General features: G+C 39.5%; 1 protein-coding gene across 1 annotated transcript; it reads left to right on the forward strand.

Moving 5' to 3' along the window:
* The first annotated feature begins 558 nt into the window (after positions 1 to 558).
* FUT9 (fucosyltransferase 9) lies at positions 559 to 12,013 on the forward strand. The gene is made up of 3 exons (XM_075148054.1): positions 559 to 870; positions 957 to 1,110; positions 9,854 to 12,013. Exon 3 carries the CDS (start codon positions 9,862 to 9,864, stop codon positions 10,939 to 10,941), a length of 1,080 nt encoding a protein of 359 aa, XP_075004155.1. The 5' UTR covers positions 559 to 870; positions 957 to 1,110; positions 9,854 to 9,861; the 3' UTR covers positions 10,942 to 12,013.
* Positions 12,014 to 14,491: the final 2,478 nt, after the last annotated feature.

Here is a 14,491-nt window from a genome sequence, read left to right on the forward strand (position 1 = left end):
AAAATTTTCAAGCTTGCCTATGCAGCAAGATTCAGCATTGTAACTACTGCACACAGCCTCTAATCATATCTACACAAACAGCTGGTGCTTAGAACTCCAAAAGTCTTGCTTTGCCACAGAAGTAGTCCCCTGCAGTAAGTGTTCACTGTTATAAGCAGGCATCCTCTGCTCTTTCCTGATTCTGATTTGTCTGCTTTGCATGGACATGTGTTTTTCCATTGTACTAGGGGACTATACACTAGGAAATCAGCCAGAAGCAATTGTGATTCTGAGATGTGGACTTTAGCACGCACGCACAGCAAAGCCTATGATTCTTCTTCTGCCACTTCATGGTCCACCTCTGTTTGGTTTAGCTCACCCCAGTTTCACAGCTACTGTGAGTTAACTAGGGCTTTCTGGTGGGCTGGTGGCCATCACAAACACATAGCTTGTGCAGGTATGTTATTCACATTTCAGCTGGTCAGCTGCAGTTTTACAAGCCAGCCACAAAGCTACTGAAGAGCCCTTTCTGCAGTTCTGGCAGAATCAGAGGGAACAGCAGTTTGCTGTCCCCAGACCACACGGAAAAAGGAAGAAAGAGATCACTTGCTTCTGGAGCAGCTTTTCTTTAATCAGCTTCATTTGGTGCAGAGCCTTTTCAGGGCTTTTGAAAGAAGTGTGGACTGGCTTGTGCTGCATAGCTAGGATGTGCTTTATCTTCAGGAAGATAAAAAGCACTTTCCTGGCAAGGCAGATAAAGTTTGCTACCAAGCTATGGTGAAGAACTCCCTTTTCTGTAGCTAGCACAGTATGGAAAGCCACAGCCCCTTTCACAGAATGCTATCGGTCATAAACTAGCTGTGATTTGGACAAGCCAGCGTGGAAATTAAGGTAAAAAAAGATCTTGTCTCTGCATGTTACCAAGGCTGACAATGCTGCTGAGGTTTCTGATAGCTTTGCATGCATGTACTTTCCAGTTGTGCCAGGGAGGGAATGGAGGATACTCATGTTCCCTCTGAGACAAACCTAAAAGCTCATAATTAGAAAGCGACACAGCTGCAGTGTGAAGTGAGGTGTCCTGACACTAATACCAGATTGTCCGGAAAAGTTCCCTGCTGATAGGATTTTTGGGTAAGTCCACTTCTCTTTTTTTTCCTTTTTCATATGTGACATTGGGGGTGGAGATAGGGTCCCTCCAGTATGGACAGCAGTGCTGTAGCCATTTCCCTCTGTTATTCTGAGAGACTCTGTGTCCCTGGCTATTGCCTTTTGCTGTGCAGTTGGATCACAGAAAGGAACCACTGAGCTGTTGCCTAAGCAGCTGGAGAGTGACAGTGTGTGACTGCCGTGGGGAGAAGGAGAGGATAGATGACAATCACAGGGGAAGGCTGGGGGCTGCTGAGCCATAGCAGCACGCTGTGTGTTGCACAGCCATCGGGAGAAGGGAGCTGAGAATAGGGTTTTCCTCAGCAAGGCCTAAGGGGACAAGATTCAGAGATTCTCAAAAAGCAGCAGTACCCCAGGAAGCAGCTGACAGGAAGCTTTACGTTTTGCCTTTGAAAATAGGGACTTCGTTGTTGTTGTCCACGCGGTTTTTCAGTTTCCTTCACATTTTCACTGTGTATGGTATGGCTGTTTCATAGTTTGCAAGACAAGTTTCAAGATGGGGGATTTTTTTACTCATTTATTCAGCAATTCTTCGCAGTTTTACACTGCCAGCTTGTGTTCTTATTAGGTGCATTTTACAAGAATTTGTGTTTAATATTATCACTGAGCACAAGGCTGGAAGGAATCAAGTGAGATCATCTAGCCCAGCCCTGGGACCTGGGGGCAGAATCTAATCTGTCATTGCGTAGTGGTACTTGTCTAACCTGTTCTTAAGTCTCCAGTGACAGGTTCAGCACCATCCCTAAAAAAATCTGTCTTAATGGCTACCTGTCCTCGGGGTGCTCTTAGATCATTTTTCTAAAATTGTTGAAGATAAAAATTACCACTGTTGAATAAAAAGATTCTATACTGTTCTCAAAGTGCAAATACACAAAACTGGAATCTGAGGAATTGAACAAATAACCCGAAAACAAAGGAGATGGAGAGGGGAAGAAAAAGAATGTTGCAAACAATAGAATAAAAATATGCAGTCTGAGATTAGCAGCTCATTCAGCTTTCAGCCTTTAACTGTATGCAGCTCTGTTCAGCCTTTTCATACTGGGCTGCTTTCAGAAATCTGTGGGACAGGCGTGGAAAGGCGTGGAAAGGCGTGGAAGCAAGCCTATGTTTGGATAGTGGGTGGGGAGAAAATCCACCATTCTGGTTGCGACAGAGGAGGCATAACTGGGAGCGGTGAGGGTTAATTCCAATAAAAAGAAGCATTCTTCAGTCTCAGAGAGCTACAGCAAAAGCAGATTGGGGCACATCCACACAGCAGTGACTTGGAGATAAGAAGTCACGCTCAGGCTATCCTGAGGCAATCAGTTTTCTTTTAACACTGCAGGTGAAAAAGCTCCAGCTAATTGGAAGTGTGGTCTAAGAAAACACAGCTCTTAGCATAAATGCAGATATGCCATGGCCGAGGCTGGTGAAACATGCCAGAGGGCAGGGAGAGCTATTTCAAATGAGTCTCCTTTCTAGCAATAACAATTGTTTGCTTGTGATTCCTATCAGTTCCCACTGCATTCGACTGTCCTTTTAATAGTCCCAGAGTATCTACCTAGCTAGTTGTCTGCTTCTAAATGGGCCTACCTCTGAGACCTTAGTTTGGCTCCCTGTCCTTCTGCTCCTCAATCTTGATAAGCCCTCTGTGCCAGTCTGACCCCAGGAGTGATCCTCAGAGACTATCTTGAGGCTGTTAAGTATTTATTCTTGAGTTATCCTGAGACCAAGTGATGATGAAGATAAGAGTTAGCCCTGAACATTTAAGAATTCTAAGATGAGAAAAATAACAATTGATTTTTTTATTCATTGTTTAGTGTCCATGATTTCAAAAACCTTTGCTCCGGCTTAATTTTAAAATACTGTCCGTTTCCTTTGGAAAATCTCAGTACTAGACTAGTAATGAAAGTTATACCTTGTTGTCCAAAAAGCAGATGTGTGCCTGGTGTGCAAGTAACCAATTCACACGCTCAAGAGATATATTGTTTTATTCAGGCCTGGGTGCTCGGTGGACTTGCCACAAATCAAGCACACACGGTCTAGTCACCTTTCTGTTTATATCCATGCTTCTCATACATATTTTAAGTTCCTCTTTTACTTATTCATTAAATTTCCGAGAACTAACTATACTATTACATCATCCTAGACACGTGCGCACTAAAGCCTTTAGGGTCTCCTTGAGGGTCTCAGCTGGTCTCTGGTGGTCAGCAGGGTAGTGAATTCTTCATGAACCTGTTCCTTTCTTTCCTTATAAGGTCGAGATTTGTCTGCAAGCCACATCTGGACCACGTTTGTTTATGGTTCTCTTTTCCAAGATTACTCTTCACTAGAGTCTAACAATGCTTCCAGGATACACGATTTATACTAATTACAATTCTACACACCTGCAAACACAACACCTGCTAGTTACCTAACTTCTAAGCAAAAAGTCTTCATTGTTTAGAATTACAGAAGCGAGCAGTAGAATTACAGAAGTGAGCAGTATGGAATGGTAGATACTGTACCTATTGCATCAACCTCTTCAAGTAATGATGTATTTTGGGCTACTGGCAAAACCTTGAGGGTATACCAGAGAAACTGGTGTAAAACTATACCAGGGAAACAAGCATTGATATTATTGACCAAAAAGATTACATTTTCTTTCTCCTGCAGTGTTGCATAACCAGAAAACACATGTCTATCCCTTCTGGAATGATTGAGAAGTCACTGTTGTAATGAAACCATGATTAAACAGTTTCCATAAAATTCCATTTTATTTCTTAGTGAACATGATGCATTCACAGAATAGATATATTTTTGCAAGCCTTGCCTGGTGTACTTGGGGTTAACGCTGCTGATACCCTGTTACTATCTCCCTGTTTGTGTTGCTACTAAATGGAGTTGCTTGCTGATGGAATGCCAAGTTTTGCACTTAAAAAGAAGCCTTGCTAAGTTTTGTACCGAGAACATAGTGTTGTACTGATGAAATACTATACTTTCAACTTGGAAAAAAAGCACCTCGAAAATACTTGCTATGCCACAACACTCTGAAATGTACTTTATAACAAAACTATCAAAAGTACCGAATTCTTCCAGTTGGCAAAAGTCTCAGTAAACACATATCTTTGACAAAGTTTTCTTTTCAGAGTCTGGCATGCCAGAGATTGATGGGGGAGGGGATCCACAAAAAGGAAATTTGTGATTCTGTGGTAAAAGGAAAGCCATGAAAGAGTAAGGGTGAGCTAAGGTTACTTGGCTGGATGTTGTGTGACAAATGTCTCCTTAGCATCACCTTTATAGTGAGAACTACAGCGGGAGATCGATGGCTATCTTGGGCACAAAAGAGAACAAGAAAATAAATAAATGTGGAAAAGACTCCACATTTTGGAGAATATTGTGAAAAAAATGTTCCATGAATTCTAGTGGACAAACAAAAGACGACAACCTATACTTCCTAGCAGTATAGACAAGCTACTTCTCAAGAAAATAGTATTTGTCAACAGGTGCTTACTACATGCCTTCATTGTACTGCTGCCTGGCTGTGTACGGGACTCAGGCCCAAAATGTTGTCCGAAAAGCAGACTCGTGCCCGGCGTGCAAGTAACCAATTCCACACGCTCAGGAGAGATATTGTTTTATTCAGGCCTGGGTGCTCGGTGGACTTGCCACAAATCAAGCACACTTGGTCTAGTCACCTTTCTGTTTATATCCATGCTTCTCATACATATTTTAAATTTCCTTGTTACATATTCATTACATTTCCGAGAACTAATTATAATATTACATCATCTTAAACACATGCGCACTAAAGCCTTTAGGGTCTTCTTGGGGGTCTCGGGTGGTCTCTGGTGGTCGGCAGGGTAGTGAACTCTTCATGAACTTATTTCCTCTTTTACCTTATAGGGTCGCAATTTGTCCCTAAGCCATGCTTGGACCACGTTTGTTTATAGTTTCCATAGCTCACTACCTCTAAAACACACAGCTTATAATTAATTACTACTCCACACAATTACAAACACACACCTGTTAGTTATCTAACTTCTAAGCAACAAATCTGCATTGTTTAAAATTACAGAAGCGAGCAATATAGAATCCACAACAAACTATCTATCACCATAGTGTTCTTAAATTAAAACACATACATCTTGATCTCCTCCAATCAAACACCCACTCACTAGCTTCATCATTCTGGTTTCTTATTAACTGGTCTTTTAACCCAGTTCTGGGTGAGGGCTATACACAGGATGATACCACTTTGAAAATTAATGTTGATTAAGATTAACATTAACAAAAAGACTGAGTTTGCTGGTCCATTCCATAGGTTCCTCAATCTCCTTTATGAAGCACAGAAGTTATGGCATCTGAGGTTAGCACTTCATCCTGAAAAATTACTGCTATTTCCAGTGCACATCTTAATAGTTATTACTGGAGTTAACACAAAATGGAATAGAAAAATAGAATTCCATGACAAAATCCTGTCCAGCTCCTCGGGGTGTAGGTAAGCGGTATTTTTAGGAGTCTGCCCAGGTCTTCTGCTTCCTTGCAAGCCTTTCATTCCAGGTTTTAATGGGTCTTGTTTTCACAACCCTTTTCCACCATCCCATTGTTATCCAAAAAGCAGATTCGTGCCTGGCGTGCAAGTAATCAATTCACACGCTCAAGAGATATATTGTTTTATTCAGGCCTGGGTGCTCGGTGGACTTGCCACAAATCAAGCACACACGGTCTAGTCACCTTTCTGTTTATATCCATGCTTCTCATACATATTTTAAGTTCCTCTTTTACTTATTCATTAAATTTCTGAGAGCTAATTATAATATTACATCATCCTAGACACGTGCGCACTAAAGCCTTTAGGGTCTTCTTGGGGGTCTCAGCTGGTCTCTGGTGGTCAGCAGGGTAGTGAATTCTTCATGAACCTGTTCCTTTCTTTCCTTATAAGGTCAAGATTTGTCTGCAAGCCACATCTGGACCACGTTTGTTTATGGTTCTCTTTTCCAAGGTTACTCTTCACTAGAGTCTAACAATGCTTCCAGGATACACGATTTATACTAATTACAATTCTACACACCTGCAAACGCAACACCTGCTAGTTACCTAACTTCTAAGCAAAAAGTCTTCATTGTTTAGAATTACAGAAGCGAGCAGTAGAATTACAGAAGTGAGCAGTATGGAATAGTAGATACTGTACCTACTGCACCACCATTAGCAGTAGCTTCAAAGTGAAGCATGCCAGTGATGCCTTTCCATCTAATGGATATATGAGTCTGCGTAATGAACAGTTAGTTCTCTGAATCCAAAGAACGGAAAACTAAAAAGGACTATCCTGACTATAGGCTAGCCTTTTGGTGAAAGGCAAAATCTAAGAACCATGATCCCAGATCAGGAGGGGGCACATGAGTTCCCAGGGCAGCAAAGCAATGTGAAGAAACAGGTCTGGAAGGGATAAAATAGGTAAATTCACTTGTTTAATGAGACGTTAATATTGGTACTCTGGGTAGCACAAACAGCAAGTGTTTATCCTCACATTGGCCCTACAGTTCAAAAGCTTCCTACACAAATGCAACACTGTGGACATAGTAGAATTTCAAGCAGAGAACAGAATACGTAATATCTGGTCATTTCCTATGTACCAAGAATTGTCATGTGATGATGCAAGGTTTTTTATTAGTTAGCAGAAGAGCTTAGTGTAAAATAATCCCTATCAGAGAGGCATGTGTCAAAGGACTTTTAACTGGAAGGCGACTAAATTACAAAACACAAAGTGAAGGTCCTTTTCTGATTTCTCATCCATTTCAATCCCTAGAAAATGAACAGTCTCTGTGAATAGACACCTTTCCCAACCTATTGTTCAAACTCAGCTCACGCTATCTGTTCAATGAAAAGCTGAACACGCTATTCTGTGTGTTAGTTTCAATAGCACAGAAATGAAGAACAGAGTTACGTGAAGATCAGCTCAGCCTCTTGTTTTTTCCTTGAGCTTCATCTCCTAGAGCTGCTCAACCTAAATTCTTCCTCAGAGACCCCCTTCTGACTTTCGCTATAGTAAGGCAGGGAAGCAGCCTTCTGCTCTCATGGGACATAACCTCCCCTTTAGACATATTTTCCAGCAAAAATCAACATAGGCTAAAAAAAGCCAATGTGATGTTGCTGTAAAACCACATATTTCTTTCAGAGGGGTTAAAACTGATGAGGATAAGTAGAAAAGCCATGGACACAACAGTTCCTCCCCTTTACTCCCTTCAGGATCATTTTGCTGAAAGCAGAGAGGACCTGCTAAACTATGTCCTAAAGAAAGCGGCTGAGTCAAAAGAGTCAGACTCAACATGCCACTATATTTTATATAACTGTATTGGGTGTTCGTGCCCGGGTGTTGGCAGCAGGGGCTGCAGGTTGGTCTCTCTGAGGAGAGGCCGGGGCTGCCGGACACCACAGCCGGTTCCACTGCAGAGCACAGCTGAGCCCAGCAGCTAAGATGGTGGCACCTCTGGGAAAGCGTATTTAAGAAAGGGACAGGCAGTGAGGAATGAGGAGAAAAAATGTGAGAAACAACCCTGTGAGCACCAAGGTCAGAGGAGGAGGATGGGAGGAGGTGCTCCAGGCACTGAAGCAGAGATTCCCCTGCAGCCCATGGAGGACCACAGTGGAGCAGTATCCACACTGCAGCCTGGGGGTATATGCCCTGAAGGAACTGCAGCTCATGGACAGCCCACCCAGGAGCAGAGGGTTTTTTCCTGAAGGGACTGTATCCTATGGAAAGGACCCATGTTGGAGCAGGGGAGAAGTGTGAGGAGGAAGGAGCGGCCGAGAGGAATCGTCGTGGACTGACAGCAAACTTCCATTCCCTATCCCTCTGCACTACTCAGGAGGTAGAGGAGTTGGGAATGAAGGAGGAAATTGAGTCTGGGAAGAAGTTGGGGGGGAAGGTATTATTGTAACTTTTGTCTGTATTCCTCACTATCCAAATCTATTTTAATTGGCAATAAATTATATTAATTTTCCCCAAGGTGGGTCTGTTTCGCCTGTGACAGTAATTGGTGAGTGATCTCCCTGTCCTTACCTCATGAGATTTTCATCTTATTTTTATCCCCTGTCCTGCTGAAGAGGGGGAGTGAGAGAGTGGATGGGCGAGTGTCTGACAGCCAGCCAAGGTTAACCCACCACAATAGCTAAAACCAGAATTAAGACCATCTGCCTTCTCAAAACAGGGGAAACATTGTGGCAAATTCCTTTTTCCTCAAGACATAAAGTTAGAGTAAAGCTAAGCGTGATGTTCCCTCCTTTCTCCTTTCCTCAACAATGAATGTGAAAACATTTTTGTTGTAACTGTAGTGCTACACTCACATCAGTTTTTACATTCACGAAGCAGCAAAGTTATGTTGCATTAATGGACCTCTGAATCACATTCTACCATATCTTCATTCTGAATTTAACTACACTTATTTCACAGGTTAGAGGAGATGAGCTATGAAACTGGCTTAAAAGGCCTGAAATTCTCTTTCTGCTTTCTGTGACTTTGAATTTATTTTTTTTGATTTATTCATATATATTATATATTTTAAGGATGCATTTAGGGGTAGGTTTTTTATAAAAATTTTTGTGGACCTAGCTAGTAAAGACAAGAAAAACCGAAATAATTGAAAAATATGCAGAAAAGGCAAGCCAGACAAATTTTATAGTCATTGAAACGCACTGTAGAATTACCTTTCTACATTAGGCCAATATATTCAGAACACTTATTTTTGGTAATTAACTTCCACTCCTTTTTCCTTGTATGTCATAGTGCTCTTTACATGGTTAACTGTTTTTATTTTTAGAACACCACTGAGTTCTAGAGCTATGTTCAGGAGCAAGGGTTAGCAATAAGCCTAACTTTGCGAGGTTTCACAAGAACCATATGGAAGAGAAGTTCTGGAAAGAGATTTATCACTTCTCTCAGGAAGGGACAACCAGAGAGAGGGCAAAGGAGGCTCTAGGAACTCCTCACCCTTTTTGCCTTGGAAAAAACGCAGCACAAAGATGCAGCATATCTCTACTTTTCCTAATTTTTAACACAGGGCTGTGGCATCAAAACATAATCAAATATTTAAGGACATCTTTTTACTCATTTTTCTTTATGTGGGAACTATGTGAAGCTGCATATGGGAACAGAGGAGCTGAGAACCTCTATTGCTGCTTTCCTTCCCTAGCTATTTTAGGAGTTCTCTGGAGAAGGCATGAGTGTTCATCCCCATGTAGCCATCAGGCATGAACTAGTTTTCTAACAGTCTTATTGATTACAGTATTAAAATTCCAGTTCCTTCCTTTTTCATTTCTCTAATCCTAGATCCTCCATACAGGTATACACACAAATATGAATGGACCAAATCTGCAGCATGTTATCCCTTACACAGACACAAGGGCAGAATCAAAGGGTAATTTTTTCTCTTAAACTCTTGGCCTAGATTCTAAGCAAAAAGACTTCTCAAGACATATACTGATTTATATCAACTATGAGATGTATTAAAATCCTACTTTTAATTTATGTCAATTAGCTTTTAATGTGAAGAGGAGAAATATTGCCACTGTCATGAATAGCATGCAAGAACCCACACCCTCTCCACTCAACACTCAAATTTCTGAGGTTACAGCCCAGTGATATTACAGTTCTATCCATTTTGATGTCTGATTGCTTTAACAAGACATATATATGTAATTTAATAGCTGATGTTATTTTCTCTCTTTTTCTTCCTCTGTTTTTTCTCAGAACAAATTATGACATCGACATCTAAAGGAATTTTCCGGCCATTTTTTATTATCTTCATTGTCCTTGGTTGTTTCATGGCATTCATACTAATTTATATCAAACCAACAAATAGCTGGATCTCTGGTCCTATAGAATCAGCCAGTTCAGTTTTGAAAATGAAGAGCTTCTTTTCTTCCAAAACTGATAATCTTAATGAAACTACCATTTTGATCTGGGTTTGGCCATTTGGTCAGACATTCGATCTAACATCCTGCCAAACAATGTTCAATATCCATGGGTGCCACCTGACTATTGACCGCTCACTATATAACAGATCCCATGCTGTTCTCATTCATCACAGGGACATTAGCTGGGATCTGACTAATTTACCTCAGCAAGCCAGGCCACCATTCCAGAAGTGGATTTGGATGAACTTGGAGTCTCCAACTCATACTCCACAAAAGAGTGGCATTGAACACCTCTTTAACCTGACCCTGACTTATCGGCGTGATTCAGATATTCAGGTGCCTTATGGCTTCATGATGGTCGGTACAAGTTCCTTCACATTTGAAGTGCCAAGTAAGGAAAACTTGGTCTGTTGGGTGGTAAGTAACTGGAACCCTGAGCACGCTCGAGTCAAGTATTACAATGAGCTTAGCAAATACATTGAAATCCATACCTACGGACAAGCCTTTGGAGACTACGTCAATGATAAAAACTTGATTCCAACTATCTCCACTTGCAAATTCTACCTTTCCTTTGAAAATTCAATCCACAAAGATTACATTACTGAGAAACTTTACAATGCTCTTCTGGCCGGATCAGTACCAGTTGTACTGGGCCCTTCCAGAGAAAACTATGAGAATTACATTCCAGGAGACTCTTTCATACATGTGGAAGATTTTCTCTCCCCCAGAGAGCTGGCAGAATATCTTCTGATGCTTGACAAAAATAACAAGATGTACCTTAATTATTTCAACTGGAAGAAGGATTTCTCAGTGCATCTTCCTAGGTTCTGGGAATCGCACGCATGTCTTGCTTGTGATCATGTGAAAAGACACCAGGAATACAAGTCCATTGGAAATTTAGAAAAATGGTTTTGGAATTAATTTGTGTGTGTGTGCGCACTTTTTTGAAGAAGCCAGAATAAACTTCAGTCCAAGTGGAGAGGAAAGGAAAAGAGAAAAAAAAAGAAGGAAAAGAGAACCCTATGTCACAGTTTATCAGCTATGCTTTCTTAGCCATCCTATTTATATTTTGTAAGAGATTTTAAAAGATCAGCAGCAGCAGTCATCAATACTCAGTTTAAAATTATAATGTACATACTAATTTTGTGCACTGAAGAATATTTGATTGCTTACTATAATTTTTAAACAAGATTTTCCACATTTTCTGTGAAATATGTCCCGGTCAGACTTAAAGTAGTCATTTTTAACACTTCTTTTTTATTTTTAACATTACATTTGCTTTTTAACCTATTTGGAGAATGAGGACACAACTTTTAAATGCCAGAGAGAACTTTAAGAACATAATTTTCTGTTCCAGTCTGAAATGTGTGTAATATTTCAAAAGACAGTAAGGTTTTTTATGGTTCATCTTACATTTTAAGAACACAGTAAAGTTCAATACTTACCATTATTCCAGTACGATCAACTGCACCCCTTTTTAAGGGTGATGAACCTGGAAATACAGTTTTTAAAAGATATTACAATAGTAGACAGTCTTGTTTCTAAAAATAAGATGTTTCCTAACAAATAGCTCCATTAAGTTACTTTAGGAATATGTCTGTTCTTATCCTCTGAAGAATAAAGAAGTCAGATATAGACAAGATGAACAACCTTAGTAACCAAAGCCCAGATTCATCCAATTTTTGAGTGTATTTAAATGCAGCATGTCCTTAAGTCTCATTGTGTCTCAAGTATTGTTTACCTGCACCAGGGTTGCAAGTGGTGTTATACTGATACAGAGATGAGCAGATTTTAACATAGGGGTTTGATTACATTAGCCCCATGCACTGAATTCAGCTGGTAATAATGGATTTTTAGAAATAGCTTGTTGAGAAATTTTAGCAATTTCTCTCATATAATTTCTTGAATAATTGTGAATTTGTCCCCAATTCTGTAAAGATCTGCTGAACTTTAACTGTAGCCAGACAACTTGTTGTTATGACTCATGAAAAAATGCACCAAAAAAATGGAAAAAAAATTACCAAACACTTTATTTTCTGAAAGAAATATGCTGAAATTCAGTACATGAGTTATGACGCTGACATATTCAACCATTCAACTCATTAGACTAATGAATTTTGTTTTTTGAAAATATTTTATGTGACAGGTATAAACAAATGCACTCAAGAAGAGCAGTTGCTATCAAAATTTGAATATATAAATAGGTTCTTAAGTAGTAAATTTGCTCTGATAGCAAATATGAAAATCTGATGATTGTCATGATATTGTTTAAAATGTCTGCTTTTAACGTGTCATTTGATTTTACTATTTTTTTCTTTCACCTAAGACTGAAATATCTGATTGCTATATATGTTCGTATGTACAAGGTTGATTTAATGACATAAATGTATGGATATGTTTTGGTATGAAGTGAAAACTAATCAGCCTGGTTTTTCAGGTCAAAATGTTACAAATCACACCTTCTACTGAAAAAAAAACAAGTTTAACTGGATAAACTTCAGCTTATGTGATGTTTAAGACCCTGATCAAGCAAAGTAGTTGATTGAGTACTTAAGATTAAACTTGCAGACAACAACGTTGCTGAAGTAAGGGAATAAGGGATAAACAATGTAAAAGATAAGGTGATTTGTCAGATTTTTTTTTCACCCCAGGCTCGAATAGAAACACAGAAGGCTGTAAGAGTAACTACATTAAATTTCTAAAACAGGAAACTCCATGGAAAGTTTATAGAAACACTTGTGCTCTCCCTACAGCTTCAAAAGCTGTATTCTGATCTAGATATTTATTTATACTACATATTGCTGTCTTTAAAAGCTAGTTTGCAATATACTGTGAACCTCCTAAATTCACCAGCATTCCACTATGAAACAATATGAGCTTACTTTGCAAATTAATGCAATATAATGAAACCCAGTCTTCTAAAAACAAAGTGCTGACGTGGATGTAATGTGAGTAGTATTTCTATCATTTTGAAGGCAAGTGGCTATTGCCTACAGTCTGTCCTATGGGACATCATACCTTTTGTTTTCAGGAGGGCTGTGAAATTCTCAGTCACAGAATATGCCACTGCTTTGGCTGGATAATCTGATTCCCTTGATGCTGGAATTTGGAAGTTCTTTGTATTGATCTCAGTGGAATTACATTCACCCCTTGGTGAACGTGCACAGTCCCTTGTTTCATTCCTCATTTCAGATAGTGGGAGTTATGCTGTGTGTTACAAGGTCTTATGTCAAATCAGACTGGCTTCTTGGCATCAAGATTCAGACAATAAATTATTATATTAATAACAAGTAAGCACAAAAATAAGATATATGACTTGTTACTACAAATATCAACCAGTGTATACACAAGAAAGTTTTGAAATATATGTTAAATTTTAAGCTTGTAAGTAATGTTATTACCTCTATGAGCACTGGATCCAGTCAGCATGGCTAATCTTGGGCTGAATTTTAAGAAATGTGGAAGTCTTTTGATGGAACTGGAAAGAAAGTTGTTTTCTTCACAGAAACTCCACACAAGGCTTGTATACTTGCATTCAGGATGCATTGCTAAAATTGTTTCAAAGATTAATAAGACAGGAGAGAAATCTAATCCAGATTGATATGACCAAGAATCATGACCAACTCCTAAACAAGAGACATGACCCTAATGCCTCACTGACATTCTTGAAGAGGGTGGGCTGGAACATAAATGAGCCAGCCGTTTTATGAAGATTTTAAGGTGATCTACAGGTATCAAGCCTTAAGCAGGTCTGGATATAAAGAGCTTTGCTGACAGAAGATGAAACATCTTCGAGTATGTCCAGCCTAGTGGTAAATTATGTGAAGCAATGGATGTAAACATCTGGACTCCATGCATGCATAAAGGTAGCCTACCTAGACCTACACACGTAACTCATAGAATTCCAGCCTATATACAACATTAAGCATTGTGATATCTGTGCTCCTTCAGTGAGCTACCCTGCATGAACACCTAGCATAAATAGACTCAAATTGTAAATCACTGTGAAGAAGAATGGGCAAAACCAATTAATTATGGAAGGGTAAATTACATGGAATTCTTTAAAATAGAGAACAAGTTATTATTTATGCCTTGGTACCACTGGCAAAAGAAGTTAGTTGTACAAGAAAAGAGAAATGAAAGATGAGAAATCACACCAATTCTTACTGTTTTCTCAACAATTTTGTTTCAGATTTTCAGTTTATTTTATTTGCCAACCCACAATAATCTTGCATATGCATTTGTCACAAGTTAACTCATCAGTCACAGAGAGTAATCATTATTCTTTCCTTTACAATGGCTTCTTTTGGATGTTATTAGGCTCTCTGTCATACACTGAGCTATCAACATTACTGCCTTTCTCAGTGTGGAAAATAAGACCCAAAACAGATAAAGTACTATCTGCAGATGCATTGCTATTCCACTGAACGTGAACAGACATCAGACAAAACTGGCAGCAGATCCTTCTAAA

The sequence above is a fragment of the Calonectris borealis genome, chromosome 3 (assembly GCF_964195595.1).
Source record: "Calonectris borealis chromosome 3, bCalBor7.hap1.2, whole genome shotgun sequence".
NCBI lineage: Eukaryota > Metazoa > Chordata > Aves > Procellariiformes > Procellariidae > Calonectris > Calonectris borealis.